This window comes from Gouania willdenowi, chromosome 5, assembly GCF_900634775.1.
Source record: "Gouania willdenowi chromosome 5, fGouWil2.1, whole genome shotgun sequence".
In the NCBI taxonomy this organism is placed as follows: domain Eukaryota; kingdom Metazoa; phylum Chordata; class Actinopteri; order Blenniiformes; family Gobiesocidae; genus Gouania; species Gouania willdenowi.
This window is the reverse complement of record NC_041048.1, coordinates 115,400-142,794: the sequence shown is the minus strand read 5'-3', so window position 1 is coordinate 142,794 and position 27,395 is coordinate 115,400. Positions and strand designations below refer to the sequence as shown.

The 27,395-nt window shown below is 39.4% G+C and overlaps 1 protein-coding gene across 1 annotated transcript; it reads right to left on the bottom strand.

Annotated features, from left to right (window-relative positions):
• Window positions 1-527: 527 nt before the first annotated feature.
• On the bottom strand, window positions 528-24,600 carry shcbp1 (SHC SH2-domain binding protein 1). The gene is made up of 13 exons (XM_028447757.1): window positions 24,356-24,600; window positions 17,998-18,168; window positions 15,755-15,870; window positions 15,213-15,421; window positions 15,046-15,141; window positions 14,743-14,973; window positions 13,975-14,152; window positions 9,258-9,378; window positions 8,250-8,381; window positions 2,934-3,052; window positions 2,297-2,383; window positions 1,202-1,325; window positions 528-1,124 (listed from the first exon to the last, which is right to left on the bottom strand). The coding sequence occupies exons 1-13, from the start codon at window positions 24,420-24,422 to the stop codon at window positions 877-879; spliced, it is 1,899 nt and encodes a 632-aa protein (XP_028303558.1). The 5' UTR covers window positions 24,423-24,600; the 3' UTR covers window positions 528-876.
• Between the last annotated feature and the right edge of the window lie 2,795 nt (window positions 24,601-27,395).

Genomic DNA, 27,395 nt, shown 5'->3' with positions numbered 1-27,395 from the left:
CTGGAGCTTGACAGGTTTGATAAAATTAACTTTGATTCACTGATGGATAAAATCACAGGAGACTTATTAATAATCTCATCTCACTCATTGGCTGAATTATTTCTATAAAAAAGAAAATCTTCCCTAAAATAATCTATAATCTGTTACATAAACAAAGTGGACCCAAACATGTGACTTTGAAATGACTAAATCTGAGAACAGACACGGCCAAGTCAGGGACTTTATTTTGAAAGATTCCTGTATCAGCTGGTTTTAGAGCGTTCTCATTGGTTGAAATCGTTTTGTCGTCATCCAATCACTGATCCGTTGATAAACAAGCAAAGAAAAGATACTAAATGATTTTGATTAATCCAATAAAAGATCAACTACTTCCTCTTAATGTTTCCTCAACAGATTCAGACGATTCACAGAAACGATGGATTGAAGAAAGTAAATCTATAACTTCATCCAAACATTTAAAGTAAGTAAAAGTATTTTCCTAAACTAAACATTCATTAGAGATGTGGGAAATAAAAGTTGTTGGTCGAGGAACACGAACGTTTGTTAAAAGTCCTTATTACACACAGAGACGTTTGGTTACATTTTTATTAACCAGAAATGATTTTAGAGAAAATATTTAACTATTATTTCTCAATATAAAACCCAACCACAAGCTTTTAATGTTAGAACGAGAAAAGGTTTTGCCATAAAACACGTGAAATTCATCAACAAGCTTGTGAAGCTGTAGCTTTATGTGATTTAAGATTCATCACAAACTTCAGAAAGAAAAGTGAATTCAAAAATAATATATGAACCTTTAAAAGAGAGAATTAAATAAAAGCATCAAAGGGTCAGAACATCTAATCATAAATGGATCAATCAATGACTCGTGATGAGTCAGTAGAAAAACGTCCCAAAGTCTCCGAGGCCGTTGCGTCTGAACTCGTTTCCTTTGATAGAACCAAAGATGTTGTGGTCGGACAGGTCTTCAACGGCTTGGCTGGAGGACACGCCCCTGCCTCTGATTGGCTGCCTTCTGCCCAGAGAGGAAGAACACAGCTGGGTATCGGCCCCACTACTACCTGAAGTAGGCGTGGCCTGGACAGGAAGTAGATCTGAAAGTCCTTCCTGTTGGTTTTGTGTCGCTGCGGAGAAAAAAAAGAAAAACGATTGCTTTACAGAGCTTTCAACACACAAATTCATTTAGTTCAGTTTTACTTACCTAACGCACTATTGGGGGCGTGGCTACAGGGTTTTACTAGATACACCCCATAACCTTCATTGTTGTGAATCACGTTGTTCTCCATCGTTATGGACAACTTTAGGTTGAGCTCATCAGCAAAGTCCTGTAGTGGAGTTAGCATCAGTTAGCACCCAGGAGTTAGCCACCAGCTAGTGGAGCACACGTTAGCTTCCAGGAGTTAGCGACTACTGTGTGTGTGTGTGTGTGTGTGTGTGTGTGTGTGTACATTAAAGCTAGGGTGGGTAATTTTTTATAGATACACTTTTTAAGTTTATCTATGTAGCCATTGGGGAGGCTACATTCAAAATCATGCTAGCTTTGGAAAATCGCCTACCCTACCTTTAATCAGGACTCATCTTTACAGTGATGTGTAATCCCCAATTTCCACTGGATGCGGCTCTGCTGCGTTACGTCACCAGAGCTGATAAGTTTCCACTTTAGTCTATGTATTAATCTCCACCAGGTCCACTGTGGGGTGTGTGTGTGTGTGTGTCTGCTCCTTCATAGATGTGGTCCAGTGTCCTCCACCAGATATACACAGGACTTCTATTTCTGGTGGACACGACGCATCAATCAGCACAGAGCAGATGAAGCTAAACAGGAAGTTAGGCACGTACTCCACAATAAAATATCTGGTTACTTTTCAAAATAAAACAATTCAGATTATTTTTCTATAACTACATCACCAAAATGTCATGTGTAAAAACAAATCACATTCACTATATTGTTTCCTCTCATACTGTAACTACACTGATATAAATAGATATTGATTTTGAGTTTATCTGTTTATTGTTGCATTTATAACACACACATGAGAACTCGTGAGAACACGTGTTATTTATATAAATATCGTGAGAACTCTGTCTCGTGACATCACAGTCGTCTAACCAGAGTGCGCCGTGGCTCACTAACACAACCGGTGGGGATTACCGGACGGCGAACAGCGCGGAAAAACTAGATCTGCCGTAGCTCAGCAGAGACGTATCCAGTGGAAACCCCCCAGTTAGTGTGTGTGTGTGTGTATGTGTGAGAGTGTGTGCATGAGAGTGTGTGTGTGTATGTGTGTATGTATACCTTAATCAGGACTCCATCTTTACAGTGATGAATTCCATTTCCGATCAGACTACAAACACTTCCTGGGTAGATCTCAACACCTGCTCCCTGGTCAGAGGATAGAAAATAATAAAATATGACCAGTTTTCACATCTTAAAGACACAGTGATCCACTTTATAAATAAATACATTTTTTAATTAAACAACTGGAAAAATTGGGTTATTTTACCAACACAAAGGTTTGGACGTCATTCTTTAGAATTCACAAATAACTCAAGCAGATTTTAGTTGTTCAAATAAATGAAGTATTGTCTGTTTTTCTACAGTAATAAATGTGTACATGACGCTACTGGTATTTCCATTGGTTCAGATTTGATAAATAGACATGATTTATATAGAGCTTTATCACCACTGAAACAGTCTCAAAGCTTTACATATCAGCTCATTCACCCAATCACTCTCACATTCACACACCAGTGGGACAGGACTGACATGCAAGGCGCTAGTCGACCACTGGGAGCAACTTAGGGTTCAGTGTCTTGCCCAAGGACACTTCGACACATAGTCAGGTACTGGGATCGAATCCTCAACCTCTCGATCAGAAGACGACCCTCTACCACCTGAACCACGGTCGCCCTTTGAGATTTGAGTTAATTACCTTTGAACCATAAAGATCACATTGTTTCATGGTGAGACTGGCTGATGTTCTCACTATAACTCCAGTGGTTTGACTCTGAAGAACACAGTTCTCCATCTTTACATCCCCATGACGGACACCTGGTGATCATATGAACACATGATGAACACCTGAGGGGTGTTGCAGAAAGTGGGTTATATTCAAACACTGAGAATGTTGGGGCTCAAATGAGGGAAACTCTGCGTATCAGATTCCTGAAGGTGAGGTATGTTTATCTCTCATCACACACCACAGACGTGTTCACATCATTACTAATGTTATGCTGCTTTATTTTTTTTTTTTACAAATGGTAGTTTTCTTTATAACGTTGGTGATGTAGATCATTTAGTGAAAGACACTGAGAGGTTGATCTGCATTAAAACATCTACTGACGTCTGTAGTAAAGTTACCTGTATATAAACCTGTAAATAATATTAAGGAGGAGATGATAAATTAAATTAATACACATTTACATTATTTCTTACTGTAAAACAGCCCAATATAATCGTAAAGAATCGTTATCAATCGCAAAGTTAATCCTTTTGTCTGAAAGGGTTAGGGTGGATCAGGGGTTTGAATCTAAAGTGATTAATTTTTTGACTACATTACATTATTATTTGTAACTTTTTTTTCCACTTGTCTGCACATGATGTCAAAGGTCAACACTACAAAAAGTGTAATCTTTTTAACACAGCAATACTTGTTTTGTTAACGCAATTAAATAAATGAATTTATTTTATTGCATAATTGTGACCATCACCAGCCCTCCCTAAGGAAGTGTAAGAAATCTTTTATTATAGGGAGGATATAAAAAGAGAGGGCGGTGTTACACCTGGGTGAGGGGTTGGGGGGGGGACAGGGAGGAGAGATTCAAGGTAGAAAATGTAAAGGGTGGGAAGAGTTGATTATTGTAAAGTGAGATGTGTAGTTGTAGTTGTGTATATTGTGTTTATTATGTTGTGTAATCAAACCAGTCAGGTGACCAGTGTGAAGCTTAGGTATAATGGTGGTGGGTGTGGTCAGAGGGAAGGAGTGAGTGGTAAAACCTAAAGCAGGTATTTAGGATCAACGTGTCTAAAGTTAAGCCCAGTTTTATCTACAGTCTAAGACATGTCAGTGTATCATAGACCAGTGTATGGGTAAGAACCACTACTGTAAACCCAGGCACTGCCCCTGACCCACAGATGCAGCCAGATCAGCAGAAAGAGCGGGGGCCAGGGAGCCTAGGCAACCCCCCCCATGGCCGAGCAGCCCCCCAGACACCCCTAAGATCTCAAGCCGAGAGGCAGCCACCGCCCCCCACACACCCAAGAAAGCACCAAAGAGCCGAGGACCCAGCGCACCCCGCTACTGACCACAACCCCCAACCCCAAGGCCCAAGTGCGTGAGCAACCGGCGGCCACCACTGCGGGAAGGAGGCACTCCAATGGCACACACCTGGTGTGGAACAGCAGCCCCCAGCCAAGGGCGCCCCGGATCCACCCACCAGTCCGCAGATAGCATGACAGACCTACCAGGCGGCCGACAGCAACCGCAACCACCGCAACAGTTAGCATCGCCCTGCAGCAAACAGCATCATTCCGAAGCACCGAGCAACCCCTCCTCAACCCCGCACCCAGCGCCGCTCCGTGCATGCCTTGGGTAGTGTGATGAGCAACATGGTGCTCGACCTCACTAGGCTTTCTGACGTAGAAAAGAGCCACATCCTCCATGCACCGATGGTCTCAGATGGGATATTCGGCCCGGCGCTAGCTTTTGTGCAGCAATGCTGCAGAGAAGAAAAGGAGGGATAATGAAGCTCTCTGTCTGTGTCGTCCACGGAAGCCTCAGTCCTGTCTCCATCCTCATGCAAGAGACCGTCTCAAACTGCCCCCCAGGGTCTGCAGTTTAAGTCACTGCGTCCAGCCGCTCCGCGATCTGCCCCACCGCAGCCTCAGCAAGACACCCCAGCCTGGCCCGCGGCCGCTGCTACGCTGACACAGCCCGCTTAGCATACGCAAACGAGGAGGAAGGAAACGATAGTCTGTCCGCTTTCTCCTCCCTCAGTGATACAGCTGGATGTTCCCCGTCCACCAGCTCCACCTGTTACGCTTTCAGGCACGCATCCATGGGTTCCTCATGGCCCATCCTCCCCACCACCAAGGCACGGTCCTCGGACGGTCTGCTGTTGCAAACTTGTATTACTACTAGTGTGAAATTATTCTACAATATTCACTCATCATGACAATAAAATAGAGCATCCTAAAACAATCTACTGCAGTAATTCATCCCTCTTATCTTCATCTTAGGGTTAACCCTAACACCCTTTACTGGTTACAGTTTCCCGTCCTCCTGGTCCATATTCAGAGTTTCTCTCTGAATTCTCTGACTTTCTCACTGATCTGGTGCTGAGCACTGAGAAAGCTATCATAGTAGGTGACTCGAACATTCATGTTGATGATGAAAACAACAGCTTAAATAAATTATTTACCTCACTATTAGATTCAATCGGCTTTACACAAAATGTAAACAAACCAACTCATTATCTTAATCATGCCCTGGACCTTGTTCTAACATATGGTTTATATATTGATCACTTAACAATATATCACTTCCTGTTATCCTTTGAATTCAAAATATCAGCCTGCTTAAACTCTGAGAGAAGAGTACGCTATAGTAGATCACTGTCTGAAAAAGCTGTAGCGAGATTTAAAGATTTAGTTCCATCACTGTTTTCCTCTGATCCATGTGATATCTCAACAGAGAGTAACTATCAATGTCCTACAACAGAGAAAATAGATGATTTTATTAACAGTGCAATGTTGTCACTGCACACAGCTCTGGATGCTGTTGCTCCGCTTAAAAAAGAGACGATATGTCATAAAAAGGTCTCTCCCTGGTATAAATCTGAATTGCATCTTCTAAAACAGGCATTGCAAAAATTAGAAAGGAAGTGGCTCTCCTCAAACATGGTAGAAGTTCATATTGCTTGAAAAAAAGAGTTTAACTTATAAAAAAGCACTTCGCAAAGCTGGAACATTTTATTACTCAACTTTAATAGAGGAAAACAAGAATAATGCTGGGTTTCTATTCAACACTGTAGCCACGCCCACCAAAAGCCACAGCTCTGTTGAACCCTCTATTCCTGTCAACCTGAGCAGTGATGACTTCATCAACTTCTTTACTGATAAAATTCTAACAATTAGAAACAAAGCTAATGTCCCCCCTGCAGGAGTGATCAATACTTTATTAAACAAAGCAGCTCCTGAAATATCCCCAACATTCAGCTTTTATTTACATAGTTTCGCTCCAATTGGTCTATCTGAACTGACCTCAATAGTTAGTGCTTCTAAACCAACAACCTGTCTTTTAGATCCAATCCCATCTCCACTATTTAAAGATGTTCTTCCACTAATCAGCACTAATATGATGAACTACATTAACACATCTCTAGTAACAGGTTATGAATCACAGGCCTTTAAAACCTCTGTAATCAAACCTCTCCTTAAAAAACAACCATTGATCCATTTATAGACCAATATCTAATCTACCTTTTATTTACAAAATTATTGAAAAAGTCATCACTGGTCAACTATGTGATCACCTTCATAGGAACAATTTATAGAGAGCTTTCAGTCTGGCTTTAGAGCCAATCACAGCACAGAGACTGTCTTAGTAAAAGTAACCAATGATCTCCTCTTAGCCTCAGACAAGCCTATAAATTTCTATTGCTATGCAGATGATACACAGCTTTATCTCTCAATGAAATCAGATGAAACTCATCAGTTATTAAAACTCCAGGCTTGTCTTAATGACATCACATCCTGGATGAGTCGTAACTTTCTCCTTCTTAACCAAGATAAAACCAAAGTGATTTTATTTGGTCCAAAACACCTCAGAGATAAATTATCAGAGTAAATAGTGTCTCTAGATGACATCACTCTGTCACCCAGCACCACAGTAAAAAACATAGACATTATCTTTGATACTGACTTATCCTTTAATTCTCATATTAAACAGATCACAAGGACAGCCTTCTTCTACCTCTGTAATATCTATAAAATCAGGAATATCTTGACCCAGAGTGATGCTGAAAAACTAATCCATGCATGTGTTACATCTAGATTAGATTATTATAACTCTATACTGTCAGGATGTTCTAGTAACTCACTAAAAAGTCTCCAGTTAATTCAGAATGCTGCAGCTAGAATACTAACAGGTACTAACAGGAGAGAACATATTTCTACAGTATTGGATTCTCTTCATTGGCTTCCTGTAAAATCTAGAATAGTTTAAAATCCTCCTGTTAGCATACAAAGCTCTACATGATCTAGCTCCTGTATATCTATATAGACCTGTTAGTGTCCTATCATCCAGGCAGATCACTCTGCTCTCAGTCTGATGGTCTTCTCCCCTTTGGAACCAGCTCCCAGTCTTAGTGCAGGACGCTGCTACCTCCTTTAAAAGTAAACTCAAGACCTACTTATTTGCTAAAGCGTATACCGTATAATAGCATTAACTTAACCGCTAGAGCAGACATTAGCTCGTCCGTAAACGTCATATAAACGGGAACAGATTAAAATTGTGATGTAGGTGGTTATGATTTACAGTCTGCATAAACAGGACTGAATCATAATCATAACATAACCACTAGAGCAGACATGGGCTCGTCTATAAACAGTCACATTTACAGACCTTAGAGTCACTGTTAGATGATCAATAAACAGGACGAGATTCATCATCTTTATAATAAGTGCTGACTAGGCACTAGGAGTGAGGTCCAAGACCAACACATGATGACCTGATAATAATGTATCATGTTTTTCTGCAGTCAGTGTCTTCTCCTCGTCCTTCTCTCTCTGCTCTGTTTCAGGTGAAGCTGATGATGTCACTTCCTGATCTGTGGTTCACGGCTCAACTAGTCTGGAACATTCTGATGTTCTATCTCTCTATCATGTTCTGTTGGTCCTTCTGTCCACTAACCACAACCAGTCCACGCAGATGGCTGCCACCTCTGAACCTGGTTCTAACAGAGATTTATTCCTGTTCAAATGGAGTCGTTTCTTCCAACTGTCGCTAAATGTTTGTTCATGTGGATCATGTTGGTTTTTTTCTTTGTTATTATGAATTTTATATTTTGATAAGCGCATTGAGATGACTTTGCTGTACATTGCGCTATACAAATAAAGTTGAATTGAATCTTTACTTTAATTTTTCATCTATTCTTATATTTATCACTATTATTATTATTGCTGCGGGCTTGTGTTTTTTTTCCGTACACCGTTTGAAGTGATGCAGTATCTTGTGAGAAATACTCACATATGATGCCTTCAATAGAATCATTCTGGATGAACTTGATGTTGGAGAGTCTGACCTCTGCTCCAGAACACTCCACAAATGAGTCCCCTTTATTTTTCTTCTCAATCACTACATCATCTGGAAAACCAAAACCTGAAAACAATCGATCATATTATTTAGGGAGATATTACACAAGGTTTTACTCTGGATTCATAAAGAATTATTATATCAGCTTTGATGCATACAGCATATCACAAAAGAAACTTAACATTACCTCAAAGTAACTGTAAATATGTCAGGAAAAAAAAAATCTGGTGGAAACTACATAAAACCATATTTATATAAGTGTATAGTGGTGTATGCTAACAAACAACAAATGGATCCATATAAATAACTATTTAAATACATATAATTTACTGATGGAATGTATAAAAAATAGACCATTTTAACAGTATAAGGACATGTATTTATAACAGCAGATACAGTGTTACACACACACACACACACACATACAGTATGTATGTAACATACATATACACAATCTCTCTGCATACTGGTCCTTTTAAAGCTATATTTCTAATTCTATAACAGTCACATCCCTCTGAGTGGATGTTTTTCTAACACTAACTGTCTGTAGATCAATGCGTGACTGTATCAATAATCCATTTGTATGATCAATGTGTCCTCGCTGGAGGTTTTGTGTTGTTGGGGTTCTCGGCCCAAACCTCCATCCACTAACTCATTGATAAACCATATAATAATAATATTCATAATAATAGACTATAAAGTCATACTGGCTTTGTTTAATACTGCAATACGTCTTCTAACTTTGGTTTGTAGAATAAATGTGTCGTTTGCAGTTAATGAATCATCTACTGTAACTCCAACACATTACAGTTACATTACATCAAACCCAAACACTGATGACGTCATTGATAAAGGAAACAGTAAAAACACGTCATGTTTACGTCTTCATTAATATAAACCAATGGTTTCAGAATGAGTGTGATATTAAAAGTGTTAAAGTACCTTCCATAGTGATGGAGTCTGCTATGGAGATGGAGCTGCTAACATCATAAGTTCCAGGAAGAACCAGAACCAGGTCCCCCTCATAGCAGGAATCCACTGCTGATGTTGGTTCTCTGTGAAACTAAACATATCATAGTAGGGTTAGGAATCTCATTCATTCACCTTAGCAAATATCAATTCCATAGATTTAATAACCAAATAAGTCATTTAAACTTTCTATTAACTATATGTATTGAAAAGTCAAAGTCATTTATCTCAGATAGAACCATGTAAAGTCAAGTAAAATATGAATAAATAGAGCTTTAAATGTAAGGTGTGCCAAAATATTGATACTATTGATCGTGATAATTTGTCTTACGGCACGTTATCAATAAACTGGCGCCGAATATCGTTTCTTTTGTTTTTACACAAGTTAAATGTTCTCAGATTTTCAAGTTTACAAACAACAAATTGATATTAGTATTAGCACTAAAATGTATGAGCAGTCTGCAGTGCAGGGTTAAGAAGAGCCACTGTATAGCATAGTATACTGTATATATACACTTTGTTTTACTCATTCATGTGAAATTGATTGACAATGTTTGTAATTCCCGTGAAATGGATTCAGTGCAGTAGATAAATTCTGAATTTCTTCAGTGACAGATATTGTAACGTATCCTGGCTAAAATTTCTCACGATATATCGATCATCACAATAATATAGTTACCGTGAGCAAAACATCGCAATAGTATCGTATCGCGAGGAACCTGGTGATACCCAGCTCTATTTAAATGTATCTGTGTTTTACTGCAAAGAAGTGTTTATACATTCTTAAAATTACAACATTACATTTTATTGATCAGATGCTTTTATATAACACGAGCAGTTAGAGTTAAGGGACTTGATCACGTCCAACAGTAATGGACCAGGTTGGATTAGAACCAATGAACCTCTAATTACAGCCCATTGATGTCATTTATTCAACTATTTACTTTTACATCTTATAAAAAACTGAACTTGTAATATTAGAACTGCAACATCAAACCCATATTATAATCTAAACAAAAACTATCAACTAAATAAAACAAATGAATGAGTTGGGCCCTATGTTTGTAATTGTCCCAATAATATAAAACCTCATTGACATTTGAAAAAAACATATGTTCTTTGCTGTTGGAGCAGAACATCTCAGAGAACATGTAATTAATACATTTGTTCATCTCCGTTTACACCCTATACATGACAAATCACTGTTTTTTTTTTACATTTATTTTTATTGAAGAGACAAATAGTTACAGATTTAATTTCAGCAAATTCATGTGATTCTGCTTTTCCATTTTTACATTATGAAACTTGGAACAAACGAACAATAGAGAGAAGTGGGGCAGCCTTTTGGTTTACGTAGCATTATCAACAGTAGTAATTATCAGTATTTCAAGTTGTTCTTTGTTTTTTAGACAGAAGGCTCTCAGCTCTTGTAAAATAACTTTAGAATTTTCCACGGTGCACTAGTTATTTTGGTTAGCCGCTAATGCTAGCACAGGGTTTCCCTAGGGAAAATCTTTCGGTTCACTTGCTCTTTGTTCAGATGAGGGTGCCGACTGATGCGTATTTCTATCCCCCACTTCTTATCTTGCATTGATTAGGTTTTTTTCATCATTAAAATGGGGTAAAATCACAGAATGCTCTGGTCCTTTAGGACCAGACTCACAGCACAGCCATTATTGTTTAGTGCTGCTCCATTACAGAAAAAATAATAATCACAATAATTTTAGTAATAATTGAAATCACGATTATTCAAACTATTTGTCAACCAAATGTTAGTTATTTTTTGTACAAAAAAACAAAATATATTCTTTAAACATAAATAAAATCCTTCAAACACTAAAATCAAGTGTGTTTATTTTTGCATAAAACCAAACACTTGTTGTGTCTTTGCTCTAGATCTTCATCATCAAACCCAGAGTGTTCCATAGAAGATCATTTAATTTGCTACTTGTTTACCAGTGTTTCTGCTGCCATGTCATTAAGCTTTAGGCAATTTTGAGCCATCCAGTCCTTTACTTCCTGTAAACAATCAAACAAAACTTGAGCATTGTCTGTGCCTGGCTTCAAAGGAAGATACATTTGCAGGTCGTCTGCAAAACAATGAAAGTCCATTTTATATTTTCTGAAAATTGACCCAATGGGCAACATATACATTGAAAACAATAAGGGGCCCAAAATGGAGCCCTGCGGCACGCCACAGCTGAGTGGGGCAACTCCAGAAACGTAAGGACCAAGGTGGACGGCAAAAGATCGATTTTCAAGGTACGATCTAAACCAACTTAAGGCAGTACCTTTAATGCCAACATGATTTTTGAGGCGTGAAAACAATATTTCATGGTTGACAGTGTCAAATGCTGCCGTTAAATCTAAAAGTACCAAAACAGTAGAGCAGCCTGAATCAACAGTTAAAATAAGGTCATTAAAAACTCTTAAGAGTGCAGTCTCAGTGCTGTGACGTAACTTAAAGCCAGATTGAAATTTTTCTAAAATACCATTTACATCCAGATAAGTTTGTATTTGAGCAAAAACCAGTTTTTCCAAGATTTTTGATAAGAAAGGAAATTTAGAAATCGGCCTGTAGTTTGTCAGAACTTCAAAGTCCAGGTTTTGCTTCTTAAGCAGAGGCTGAACAACAGCATGTTTAAAGGAACTTGGAACGCAGCCTGATGTCAGCGAGGAATTTATAATTGCCAGCATATGAGGCCCAATCGCGCCCAAAACATCTTTGAGCAGTTTAGGAGGGAGACAATCAAGCGGACAGTTAGAAGCTCTTAATTTATGCACAACAATGGACAGGTCGCTAAGGGACACAGGTTCAAAATGCTCAAAAGTCACAGAACACACAGAAGTAACACAGGGATCAACTACTTTGAAAGAAGAGGTTGAGTCTCTAATAGCAGTTATCTTGTCAACAAAAAATTTCAGAAAAGTTTCACACAAAGTTTGAGAATGTACAACATAGTTTGAGTCAATAGGTTTCACAAGTCTATTTAAAACATTAAACAGAACTTGGGGTCTGTTATGATTTGTAGAAATCAAGTTTGACATGTACTCAGCTTTAGCACATTTCACAGCTTTCTGATACTTTGATAAACAGTCTCACAAAACGCCCAAAGAAACGTGAAGCTTGTCATTTTTCCACCTCCTTTCTGCGCGTCTATATTCACACCTAACTGTATGAGTAGAGTCATTCAACCATGGCTCAGACACAGACTTAGATTTAACCATTTTCAAAGGAGCAATCAGGTCTAAAATGGAGGAGCATGTAGAATTAAACATGCTAGTGGCCTCATCAACAGAACAAGGTGATAAGACCAGTGTGGGCACAAGATGAGTAAAAGCATTTGAGAATTCTTCTGCTGTCGACGGGCTCATGACGCGCCGCAGCGCACGGTTTAGCTGGAGCACATGGAAGTGTTAGTGAAAACAAAACTGGCAAATGGTCCGATATCTGCGAGCTACAGAGATTATCAATGCCTACATTTAAACCATGAGACAACACGAGATCAAGTGTATGCGTAGGGCCAGTTACCCACTGTGTAAGATTAAAAGAATCGATGGCACTTAAAAAGTCCTTTACCAGAGGCTTTGAGTCACAGCAAACATGTATGTTAAAATCACCCACTATAAAGAAATGATCACATTTAAGAACGGTTCCTGCCACAAAGTCGGAAAAGTCTGCAATGATGTCTTTGTTAAACTTTGGAGGTCGATATACCAGCGCGCACAGGACAGGCACAGTGCTCTGTATTTCAATCAACTGCAGTTCAAAGCTTGAGAAAGTTGTTGCTGGACGTTGTCGGCATTTAAGACTGGATTTAAACACCAACGCTAGCCCTCCGCCCTTTCCAGAGGTACGGAAAGAGCTAAAAAACGAGCCACCTGGAGGAAGGAGTTCAGAGAAAGCTGAAGACTCACCAGGACGTAACCATGTCTCTGTCAGAAACATGATGTCCAAATGCTGGGAAATGAAGAAATCATTGAGTACGAAGGTCTTGTTTGCCAGCGACCTGACATTAAGCAGTGCCATGCGAAGTATTTCCACGTTTTTCGGTGAAGAAGCTCGTGCTAGCAAGCGAAGGTTTTCCTGGTTGACGCCGCGGTGGTTAGCAGCTCTGGGACGCCGGGTGCGGAGCCGCTCCGAGAGTTGCGACGGCATCAGCTGATGCCCCTCCTGGATGCCACTGGGCAATACAGGGACGAGACAACGCTCACTTCCCCGAGATGTAGCTGGGTTTCCATAGCCGCCTTTCTTTCCGGATCGAAGGTAAGCTCTGATTTTAATCAAAATACCTCCACGCTTCCGTCTTCTGCGGGAGCGTCTCCTCCAGGGCACAGCAAAAGGTGTGCACAGAACGCCCGATGGAGACGCGAGGAGTGGCGCTGGAGGACATGAAGACTGTCTAGCTGTGCAGTTCCTCAAGAAAGTGTCATGAGATGCTTGAATGTTCAACAATGTTTGACGGTCATACACAAGCATCGCAGATCCATGAGTACCACAAACACAAATCCATACAATGAGCAATATGCAAAGTAGAGCAGGGAGACGGAGCGCCGTGCACACTGCTGGCGCCATCTTAGTTCCCAATCGCTCATTCAAAGATGGAAAAAATATTATATATCTATAATAGATCAAATGAACCCATGCTGTGTATCAGATATTACACACAGTCCTGCTGATGGTCCTTACTTGTATCTCAGAGTCTTCAGAGGAGAACGTGGTCATCATCCTGGTGCTGAGGAGGGACTGGAGCTGACTGATGGTGCATGATGAGCTCACCACATGGACCACAGTCTGTCCTGATGATCTGGAACCTCTACTGTGGACAGACTGAGGCCTGCTGCTCCCTTTGTCCACCAGCACATACCTACACACGCACATGCACGCACGCACACACGTTTAATGTGACTAACTCACTAGTTGAGTGTGTGTGATAATTCATTTAAATTTAAAGGAATCATCCAGTGTTTATACAAATGCGACCATAAAAAACATCTGAAACGCCCCCTTAAACAGTGTGTTGACACGCTCTGGTGGCTGAAGTTAGAGAGTAAATCAGACTGTTAAAGACGCACAAACTCTGAGGATAGAAGTCCTTCAACAGTCCATGATTTACTCTCTAACTTCAGCCACCAGAGCATGTCAGCAGACTGTTTAAGGGAGAGTAAAGGTCCCTTAAGAGAGCTCTTCTTCTCTGCTTCATTGTCTACTTCCAACCCTCAGAGTTGGAACTGCCCCCCCCGTGGTCACAACTGTTTTTATCCTCTTTCTGTAAACAAGAGGTTCACATCCACATCTTTAACTTCTCCTGGTTTTTTAGAGCAACCAAAAGCAGCACATTTTGAGTGAAAAAGCTGCTAAATGATTTTAAAAAGCTGTTAGACATAGCTCTACTAATGAGGACATTTAGAAGGTTTTAGGACAGTGGAGGATCCTTTAAGAACATTTGTCACTAACCGTAACAAAGGGTTCTCCATGATGTGAAGCTTTCCTTTCAGCGTCTCCAGCTGATCGTAGAGCTTCAAACCCTCCACCATGGACACGTTATCCAGCTCTGAGTCAGACTCAGTGCTTAGGCTGTTACGGAGCTCAGAGAAGGTGATGAAGCACTGGGAACCCTGCTCCAGTAGGGACTGGTATTCTGTCACTAGTCCAACAGGAAGTCGACCCTCTAGGATGTCGTAGTGTCTGGAACAGGAACGAGATTTACTGCAGCTCAACACACACACACACACGCACGCGCACACACTCTTCTATTACAGTCTGAGACGAGGCTCTACGCAGCGAACAAAGTAGTCAAACTCATCATCTTCATCTTCCTCATCCCAGCGTCTCCAGATGTGTTGATAGAAGAACCTGATGTGGAACAGAAGGACCGTCGGTATTAGACTCTGTTGGATTAACTAATCTAATGTGTTAAGTCTAACCTGAGGTGTTCCAGAGCTAGAGCTGTTTGATCCAGATCTCCTGACTCCTCATAGACCACCACCAGGTCCTGGAGGGGGACTTTATGCTGAGTGGCCTCCAGCAGAACCTCCAGGGCCTCTGGGTTGAGTTCTGAACCTTTACTGTCACATTGCACAGGCAAAACCAGCTGAACCTCAGCTTTAAAACCCTTTAGATCCACATCATGGACCTGGAACAAAAAAGCAGATTAATACAGATGTTCTTCCACACTTGGGTTTGGTTCCTCGTCAACCAGAAAAGGAACCATCACTTTATATGAAATTAAATTAAACATTACACACCAATGTTATTGGTGTTTAATGTATGAGGTATATGATATACACCAATAACACTAGTTTGTCCACCTATTAATATGTGTTTATAGAACGTATTATACGTAAATCCCACAATATTTAACTGATGGACTCACAGGTTCTGGTTCTAGTCCAGCACTGGGAACCAATCATAGCTCTGTATTTACTACATTAGTGTGTGTGTGTGTGTGTGTGGGATGAAAACTTACCTCCACTAGAACATCAAAGACATCAGTGATCCAGAGAGCCAACCAATCACAGGGCTCCACCACCTTCTCTAGATAATCTGCAGTGAAAGTTCTGACCTCTGACGGTTTACAGTCACCTACACACACACACACACACACACACACACACACACACACACACACACACACACACACACACACACACACACACACACACACACACACACACACACACACACACACACACACACACACACACACACACACACACACACACACACACACACACACGGTGATTCCAGCCTGACTATGTGAGCTCTCCTGTGACAGGGGGCGGAGTTAACAGCGTCAGACCAATCACAATTACAGAGAAACTGTAGAACAACTTACGTCACAATAATTCTTTAAAAATATGAAGAATTAAAATCCATAAATCAGACAAAAACAACACTGTTGCTGCAGTAAAAGCATAAAATAATTAATGCAGGAATTGATGAGTGTTAATGAATAAATTAGTGAGATTATAAACGGAGAATAAACACACTGATCACTTTCACTTTGTCTGCGTCTGATGCTGTGTTCATACAGATCTACATCATAATATATTAATATTTTACTAGTCCAGTGCCCGTCGGAAATATGTTTTCATATAGTGGGAGGGGCTTAAGTAGAGTTGTCAATTATGGCCAAATTAGTATGTGTTTGAAGAATGTACAAAGAGGTTTACATACTCTGAACAAACTCCATCAAGACAGCTTCACTTTCACAGAAACTTGCTTCAAACTAGACAGACACAGACTACAAAGGATAGTCAGGACTGTAGAAAAGATCATTGGTGTTGATCTGCCCTCCATCCAAGACTTATACCTGTCCAGGGTCAGGAAACGGGCAGGTAGCATCACTGCAGACTCCTCCCACCCTGCACACAATCTGTTTAAACTCCTCCCCTCAGGCAGACGCTACAGATCACTGTACGCCATAAAAACAGTTTGTTCCCCCAGGCTGTCACTGTGATCAACACTATACAGTCATAGAGAGTCAGACCTGTTTCTGTTACTGTGAAATAACCTGGAACTAACATAACAACCCTGGATCAACCTGTCACTGTGAATGTTCATGTACATAATATTTTCATTTATATGTTCACCTGCACTACTGACTATTATCTTATTATTATTATTATTGTATTTTTATTTTATTTCGTTATTATTATTATTATTATTATTACTATTATCATTATTATCTTGTTATTTTATTTAGTTTGCACATATTAGTCTAACTACTCTTATATTTATACTTCTTTTTTTATTTATTTTTCTTTATTCTAGTTGATTGTTATTATTTAATGTTACACTATCTGAGAGAGCACAGGTCACCAAGACAAATATTCATACACTCTTGGTCAATAAAGTTGATTCTGATTCAAAACAAACAAACTAAAGTTCTGCCACTGACAAAGTTTCAAGTCGAACAGATACCACCACGCCAGGGAGATATTCACTCCACACACACAGTTACCATGGTGATTTAGTCTAAGTTACCATGGTGATTTAGTCTAAGTTACCATGGTGATTTAGTCTAAGTTACCATGGTGATTTAGTCTCAGTTACCATGGTGATTTAGTCTCAGTTACCATGGTGATTTAGTCTCAGTTACCATGGTGATTTAGCCTAAAACCCCATTTTTGTAGGCGACCACTGGGTGGCAGTATTGCACCAACAAGTGAGTGCAAACACGAGGAAGAGTTGCAGCAGCTGAGATTTCCCTTTAGCAAACAAACCAACAACTGTGATTAAACCTGCACCTGTACCTGGCAAAAGGATTTAAACACATGACCAAAGCTGTAATAAATTCTACTCCAGATAAGAAGCGTATTGTGTCATAACAAACATTACTGCTCATGTCCGTCACCATCCAGACATTAAAGCTAGAGAAAGATGAGACACCTAGCAGCAGACCAACAGACCCTGGATGGACTATAAATAAACTTATCCAGGTAATGAAGCCAGTCAAGGTGTCTACGTGTGTTATGTCAGATGAGGCGGAGCCAACCCTGTCCATCATAGCCCCGCTACACGCACACCTCCTCCACGCTCCACATGCACGCCAAAAAACTGACCTTCAGCATTTCTAATAAGTTTAAATTTACCAGTTTTAGACGAAACAAAATGTGTTACATTTAATTATATTTGATCTTTGTTGTCACCACTTTTTTCTACGACAGAGTAATTAAGTGCAACATTGATAATGATGATGAAGGTTACCTAACATGTAGTCCTGGTAGGCCTTGAACCTATCGTAGAAGAGCAGGTTGCTGGTGTTGAATGTGTCGGGGAGATGATGTCGTTCACATCTGATGAGACGCGTTCCATAACGTTCTGTGATGAACTGGTTTGAACCACTGCCAACATCTTCCTCTTCCTCCTGTGAGAGGGCTAATGACACAAGATCTCACATCACCCGTAGGAAGTCACGTGTTCAGCTGAGCATGTTTCTGTCAGGATGCCCCTCAGAATCACACATTTCAGGCTTCAAACATAAAGATATAAAACTGTAATTTTTTGTGAAGAATCAACAAGTGGGACACAATCATGAAGTGAAACGAAATTTATTGGATATTTCAAACATTTTTAACAAATAAAAAACTGAAAAATTGGGCGTGTAAAATTATTCATCCCCTTTACTTTCAGTGCAGCAAACTCTCTCCAAAAGTTCAGTGAGGATCTCTGAATGATCCAATGTTGACCTGAATGACTATTGATGATAAATAGAATCCTCCTGTGTGTAATCAAGTTGTAATGTTTGTTGTAATTCGTCCAAATGTTGCACTACATGAAATTGTCATCAGAAAAATGAAGCCATTTATACTGTATGTGGTGAGCCACTGCTTGAGGAAAGTTTGCTTTTTTTGCAAGCAAGATGTAGAGGGTGGAGGCACTTCTTTTGCAGTGAGCTCATCAAGCTCACTAGTATAGTTACACGATATCCCGCGGTGCAAAATTATAACAGTTCCTACTATACTAGAAATTCTACATGACGGTACTACCGTAGATTACGATACTACTGGTACCAGTTTCTGCTACATAACGCTGCCTCTACTCTCCTCCTCTCACTGCACAGTCTAAACTCACTGCATGATATTCACTTGAAAACAAACCAACATGACAACCGAACTCCACAGCTGCTGAATGATTGGCTGTTTGCCTGTTACTGGTGACGTACAGAGAGATGATAGGCTGTTTCTGCACGCTGGGTCCGCCCCTCTGTTAGCTGATTGGCTGTTCGTGTGTTTCTGCCCACATGAAGAAACTAAAGACAGCTCTGCTTCAACAGAAACTTGCTTCATAACATAAAAAAAGCTAAAGTTCTGTCTCTCCTGGACACGTGTATGTCTTACAGTCACAAACACCAGACAACACATGGTAGAAGCACCAGGCCTGAGCGGTGAGTCTACCGTCGTTGTCGTCAGTGGCGTCACTAATTTTGCTAAAAAAACCAAACTCCAAAAGTCCCATTAGGAACTATTTTGTCTTTAAACGAGACAGAGATGGTAAAGCAATAGGAGATCTACTGTGCAGGCGCTGTCACCACCTATAGGAGCCAAAGGAGGAACACTTTTTTGTTTGTTTTTCTGCAGGAGCTCAGAGCGACAGCGCTCGAGACTGCGACCAAAATGGTTGCATATTAGGGATGTAACGATTAATCGTAAGGCAGTTAAAAATCGATTCATAGGTATCACGTTGATATCGATTTTCTGAAAATTGAATCGCAGTACTTTTTTTAACCAGCAGAGGGCGCTATCCACAAGTGTAGGCGGCGGGCGGAGTCTGCTAATACTTTCTTTCTGGCTGCCTTCTACTCTTAAATATGTTAATAAATGATTCATTACCCCTTTAGCACCGAAAGAATATCTGTAATATTACTTGAATATCTGTAAAAGTCACGTTTTTCTATTAGCTCTGTCTGCTAGCATAGCTTCTCTTCTTCACTGCAAGATATCTGCATGCCAACCGACCACTGTGTTTCCAGCGCCCTCTGCTGGTCCAAACAATTATGACGTAAATCAGTGTAATCACGGTTTTTTTTTTAAAGTCCAATTGTTAAGGCACAAAATACATTTTCAGTTGCACTTTTAAAAGAAAAAGAACTATTATGAAGTTTTGCATTGTTTATTATAGAACCAGAATTTAAATTAATAGGCTTCATTTTCATTTGTATTATTCCTTTATTTATTTCATTCAAGATTTATTTTTAGTTAAATTGCATTGTTTTGAACAGTTTATCAAGGGATTCTTTTGACAATGAAAAATAAAATGAAAATAATACAGTATTTTCTAGTTTTTTTCCCAATAAAATTTTTTGTCTAGTCCCATTTTGTAAAATAAATCGCGAGAGAATCGTATCGTGAACCCAGTATCGTGAATCGAATCGTATCGGGAGTTGAGTGAATCGTTACATCCCTACTGCATATGCAAGTATATTTTCAGTGTGTGCGAGTAAAAATTGAATCTGGTCGCATCCGTGCAAGCGCGCATGGGTGAACTTATTTTGGACGGAACGGCTGAGCGCTCCGTCACGTCCCACAGAGTGCACCTCTTTCTCTCTCGCCCTGTGGGTGAGGAGACGGTGCGCGCTCACGTAACTTGGCTGCAGGTAATGCAATGGTGAAAGCGCCAAGTATAAACACCAATGTGCTTTGGCGTGCACGCCGTCCGTAAACGGAGCCAGACATGACGAGTCGATCACTGAGAGCGTGCTCACATTGAGAGCAGCAGTAAAAAGGAAGAATGTGCTGAGCTCAGCGATAGAGCGTACACACTCATCAGAACCATCATGGAGGGACCAGAACTGATGGACTATGATACCAGGACAGATGTTCAGCTGTGGTTCTACCAGGACGGGTCTGCAACCTGTGGTTCTGGGCCCTAATTTTTTTACAGAGTCTATTAATGATTAATGACAAATAAAATTATGATATAACCATTTATTAACCTAAAATAAATCACGTTGTACAATGACTCAGCACATTCCTACAACATCTACAGACCATCAACTTTCCTCCACCTGTGACTAACCTTAAGTTTTAAATCCCTGGTAAGAAACTAAACCAACAAAAACACTATTTCTGGAAGAAAATACAGATTTTAATTGTGTGGGAACAGATTCATTTAACCACCAATGTACAGGTTAAATATGTATGTTTTATGTGTGGCAAGAAATGAGTAATTAGTATGTGTTGATCACATGATCATGTGTTATTATATTCATGTTATTTTTTGTAGACTTTCATATACATTAACTATAAAAATCTACTTTATAAACATTGTGTTCATGTAAACTGAGATGTGTAAGAATTTGAAGATGAAGATACTGTTTTATTTATTGATGTTATTTATTTTAAACTGTTTTTAAGTTTCCATTTACATGATCAATATAAATGAAATCAAACATTAATCTATATAATTATATATAATGTAATCCACTGTATTGTCTTCATAGAGAAGGTATTTATGGCTCCAGGAGGACTTTAATCCAGGTGAGATGAGGTTAAATGGTTCCTTGTAGAGTAAAGGTTACAGACCCCTGACCAGGGGAAGAGGGTTAGGAGACCCCACTATCAGAGCTGGACCCTCTGAATTTAATTCATGGGGTGAAACAATGCAGATGATAAGTTGGTTATGTTACTGTTAAATTAATTCATGTACAGTATTTCTGTAAAATAAAAACAGAATAAATGTAACATGATATGATTTAATGTTATTTACAAACATTTTGTTACGTCTTCTTTTAAAATGATATAAAATAAATGACCTGTTATTTCAGTCACTGATTGTTGCAGAAAAACTTAATATTGACGCTAAAACATTTAGCAAATATATCGAGTCATAAATCCTAACTTCATACAAAACTACGGTACGCCAATTAAGTCAACTATTCATTAGCACGTGCGGCTATGCTGTACCCCCCCCCCCCTTTCAAAAAAAGGGTGTGACCAACTGAAAAGGTTGTTTGTTTACAGTTGGTCAGAAAGTGACTTTTCAGAGGCTAAAACTCTGGAAAATAAACCTGAAATATTATGTTTTTGTGGTTCTTAGAACAAATACATTTTTTAAAGACTGGATTTGTTACCCTAAGTTTATTATTTATATTAGTTAAACATAAATTGATATGCAAAGTAAACTGAATTATTATTAGTAAGTAATAAATATTTCTAACTTGTACAAATACATTGCAGTTCATAAAAATAATAAACTAAAATTTATGAAGCAGTTAAGAAAAGGGGCCAAGCCTTCCCCCATGACTCAGCCCACAGGCTTTGCTGAGCCCATGGCTTACATACGTGGCCCCCGTGGGCTTGGCCCCTAAAGAAGGCTTCAGTATCAGAGCCGTGATACTTCGTCTGGTATAGTACCGTGGTTACTCATTTTGGTATCGTGACAACTCTGCTTACTAGATGAGGCAGAAGTAGTTATAAGCGATGTTGAGGTACTCGAGGAGGCTGATCAGAGTCAGGGAGGGGTGCAGAGGTAGAGGAAGCACTAAATACAGCTGCAATAGTCTGACCAGCAATAGGTTTCATCTTTTTCTTAGGTTCTGCTTTTCCTGCTTACTCGAGGAAAAATGGGATCTCATGGGAAGCGGGATTTATGCGCAGATGCCGTCTCAACATTCAAAGTACTTTTCATCGCCACACAGCCACCACCGGAATATGTTTTATTTATTTCATTACAGCACATCGCCTAGATGTTAAAACATCGGTAACATGAGTAAACACCACATAGAGCAGTGGAAACATGAATTTACTTACTACTAAGAACTTTGTATATTTAACTGTTGAAATGAAATCTGCGTTAACTGGCTAGTTGTTGTTGTAGCGGCTAAACTAGCATGTACTCAAGGGGATCATGTCTGCGCTGAATTAATACGTAAAGGGGTCCGCTAACAGCTAGCTTTCTTTTACTGGTTACTGTGATTTTAAACATAAGTTGTTCACAATGTGTCGTTTTTCATATGAAAAATGAGGCGTGTCCCTGAGATGCATGGATAGTGGATTTACTGCGTCCTTTCACATGTTATATGTGTCAGGGATGCAGGACACGTACCTAGCAACATAACTGAACATATATATAAATATATATAGTGTAATGGAGCGCTGCCCTGTATAAATATGCTATTGTCTTTCATGTTTCTTGGTCGGGATGTATCTGAAACTGAATTGCCCCTCAGCAGGGTCGCCCCAATGCTTTATAGGTCTGGTGGGACCCCAGGCTTTTCTTGCCCCCCCACCAGGCTAAGCGTCACTTGTTTATTTATTTTAAATAGGTTTTTTATGGTTCAATTGTCTTTTTCAAGCTGTGAATGGAGCTGAACATAGTTTTATTCATGAGTGGATCATCCGTCCTTCTATATATCTGTGCTCAGAGCTGTATGCATGTTACGGATGTGATTAGCGGGAGATACTGTATATCTATATTTAAGCTACTTTGAAGTTGCTGTTGCACTTTTGCTTAAACCTGTGTTAAAGGTTCATATAGTGCTGGGCGATATATCGAATATACTCGATATATCGCAGCTTGTAGTCTGTGCGGTGTTGAAAATGACCATACCGTTAAACTCGCGGACTTTTTTTTTTTTTTTTAAATATCTTAGTGGCATTATGCACAAAAGGTGCACTTAAATTTAGTGTTGTTTTGAAATGTCATCTTAATGACAACATGCACAAAAGGGCACTATTTGTTTTAAAATATTGTAGTGGCATTATGTACAAAAAGTGCACTTTAATTTTGTGTTTTGAAATGCCATGTGAGTTGCATCCTGCACTAATGTCTTGTTTTGAAATGTCTCTGTGACACATTTGCACAGAACGTGCACTTTCTGTTGACAATTTTATGTTTGAGCCACTCACTGTTTAATAAATACAGTTATGTCAACTTTGACTTAGTTGTGATATCCCCTTTTTTGCATGAAAGTTTAAAATTGGCATATATTAATGCAGTATGATCAAGAATGTTTTAATGTAGACATATAGAATCATCATACTGGTGTGATTTTGTGCATCAAAGTGTTAATTCAAGGGTAATGCAAAATATCGAGATATATATCGTGTATCGTGACATGGCCTAAAAATATCGCGGTATTTATAAAAGGCCATATCGCCCAGCCCTAGGTTCATATCATGTTATATTTCACACATACAGTACACTGACTAAAATGAAATATCTATGATGATAATAACTAATAGCTTTGATGTCTTTCATTAACACATGGCCATGTTTGTACTTTATTATTTATGTTTATTTATTTTACTTTGAAATGTGACCAGCAATGAAATATTATTTATTTTAATTGTATTATTTTGTGTTTATTAAGACCATATTTCAAAATTGTGCTTTTTTGTAAGACTCTACGTTTAAGTATCGTTAATAAATGACTTATAATATCTCACACGCACACACGCACGCACGCACGCACGCACACACACACACACACACACACACACACACACACACACACACACACACACACACACACACACACACACACACACACACACACACACACACACACACACACACACACACACACACACACACACACACACACACACACAGTGAATCTTACCGGGAACAGAACCGGTCGGAGAGAGTCGGTCCACTTCATTAGAACCGAGCGTGTCCGTTGGTTCCATAGGAAACACAAACACAGACGGTCTGTTAAACTAGTGAGGCTTTAGTTTAGGTTAGGCTAGGTTAGGTTAGGCTAGGTTGAGTTAGTTTAGATCTCGGTAGTTGTCGTCAGGTCGGTCGTTCAAAGCACAGATTCAGTTCAAATCCGGTAACGCCCACCTTTCAAACAGAGCCAATCACTGGAGGACAAACACATTAAACCCGCCCCTACAAGCAGCCAGGCCAATGAAAACAAAGCGCGGTACAGACCGTATTTCTTCTTCTTCGGTGGTTTTTAAAGGCGGTGAGGGGGTTTCCGCCCCCTAGAGTCAGGAAACTAACATACAATCAATAAATCAATCAATATTTTATACCCGATGTTTTTAAGCTCTTTTTGTGACCCATTTATTAACCATAAGTTTTTCATACTTTTTTCATAATTGCTTTGTCTTTTATTAAATTAAATTTAATCTCAAACTCTTTAGACTCATTGACTCACTTTATTGATACATTAGCACAACATATATTTACAAAACTCTAATAGGGAAACATTTGAGTTTAAAACAAGCAAAGATGAAACCTTTTCAGAATAAAACAACAATGAACAAGCATCAGTGGATCCCCTTTTTGTGGTTTGGGTTCATCCTCTTATTAATACATTAATGAAATGATTTTACACCCTAATCAATACAGTGATCATTACATTTCATTCTATTAAATCTCTAAATTAAATGTATTTTCCATGAACTTCAATAAATGAAGCTTAACAGTTTAAATAGTTAATCATAAACCTTCATATTGTTCAGGTTCATTTATTTAAACCATGATCATAGGAAAGTGTATTATTTCCCTTCCTGAGTGTGTGGTTCTGTTTGAAAAACAATCTGTAAATTCTTACATTCTTAGCCAAAACCGTAAATGAGAAAACCAAGGCTGAAAAACTGCTAACAATATATATATATATATATATATATATATATATATATATATATATATATATATATATAGACTAATTATTAGTCAAATTATTAGTACTATTGATGGCTATAACTTACTGGGGATTGTAAAGCTACACATGCTAAAATAAACAGAAACTTTTTGCAACATTTAACAACAAACCACATTTAAAAAATGTACATGAATTTTTTTAATGTAATTTATGAATAGATTTTTAGCAATATTTGTGTAATTGACTTTTCCCTTAAACATATAATGCATATTCAATTCAATTCAACTTTATTTGTATAGCTCAATTTACAACAAAGTCATCTCAATGCACTTATCAAAATATAAAATTCATAATAAGAAAGAAAAAAACAACAAGATCCACATGAACAAGTATTTAGCGACAGTTGGAAGAAACAACTCCCTTTGAACAGGAATAAATCTCTGTTAGAACCAGGTTCAGAGGTGGCAGCCATCTGCGTGGACTGGTTGTGGTTAGTGGACAGAAGGACCAACAGAACAGGATAGAGAGATAGTTTAACTTCGCCTGCTACCAGCAGGTTGCAAAAACACACCCACAAACCGGACAATCCACCCCTAAACCTTGTGTAATAGAAATGTCATAAAATGTCATCACCACCTGTTCTTATTTGTATTTTTACTTTTATTTATTTATTTATTTTTATTTGCATTACAATAATTATGGGAGCACTGTGCAATAACATGTCCACCCTTATATGTATGATAGTGTTCATACAGTGTAGACAGACTTACATGTTGATGTTACTGGCTCTTTTTTAACTTTATCTCATCTTTGCTGCTGTGACACTGTAAATTTCTCCATTGTGAGATGAATAAAGGATTATCTGTCATGGTTAGTTCTGTGCAGTGTCCTCCTCTGTGGTTTCCTGTAATCAGCGGCAGGTGTGGCAGCCAGGTTCTCCTCATCACCTCCAGTGCATAAAGACCAGACTCTACCTCCACTCAGTGCTGGATTATTATCTACCCCAGTGGTATCGTACCCTCAGAACTCAGTATTCTTCTCCATGATCTTTGTTCTCACCTCCTCGTGTCTCCTTATTCTCCAGCATTCAGCGACGCTCACCTCCTGCCTGTCTGCTACTCTTCTGCTCCACACTCACCTCACATGTTTTGGGACTTCAGGATTGTGCCGGGGATCTCCACTCACCTCACCGCTCACTGAAGAAGGAAAGACTCTGTACATTCACATCACTTGTAAATTAAATCACTTGTTCACTGTTAACTCTGTCTCTGTGTCGTGCGTCTGGGTCCAAAACATTATACACACCGTGTGTATCAGAACATTATCTATCTTAACATCAGAGTGTTCCAGACTAGTTGAGCCGTGAACCACAGATCAGGAAGTGACATCATCAGCTTCACCTGAAACAGAGCAGAGAGAGAAGAACGAGGAGAAGACACTGACTGCAGAAAAACATGATACATTATTATCAACTCAGCCTGTCTTGGCCTTGGACCTCACTCCTAGTGCCTAGTCAGCACTTATTAAAAAGGTGATCAATCTCTTCCTGTTTATTGGTAAGGGTCATTTGCGTGTTTTCACGGGGATTACTAGAAAACACCCTGGTGGAGGTCCCTCATCAATTTCTAAGCTGTGGGGTGATGTAGTGACCAACTGTGCCCTGAAGATGGCAGAAGTGCACCTTTTGATGAGAGATTAGCCACTTATGCTACCCAGCAAAGCAGGAAAAAGGGAGATTATGGTGCTACAGAGTGATATTGTGACATATCCAGCAGCTCACAGCACCACATACTAACACAGAACATGTGTGGACATGAGTGGATTATTGATTATGTTGTGATCGTGAGATAAAACCATCAACGAACCGGGCTAAATGGGTCATCACTGCGTGTCGGAAGGGGGGGGGGGGGGGGGGTACAAAATACCCCCAGCCTGTGAGCCAGATAGCAAAATAATAGGTGACATGTAGGAGGTAGTAGCACCTTTGGATGAGAGATCATCCATGCTCAGCAGAGCTCAGAGGGAGAGAGGAAAGGCATTTATGAGA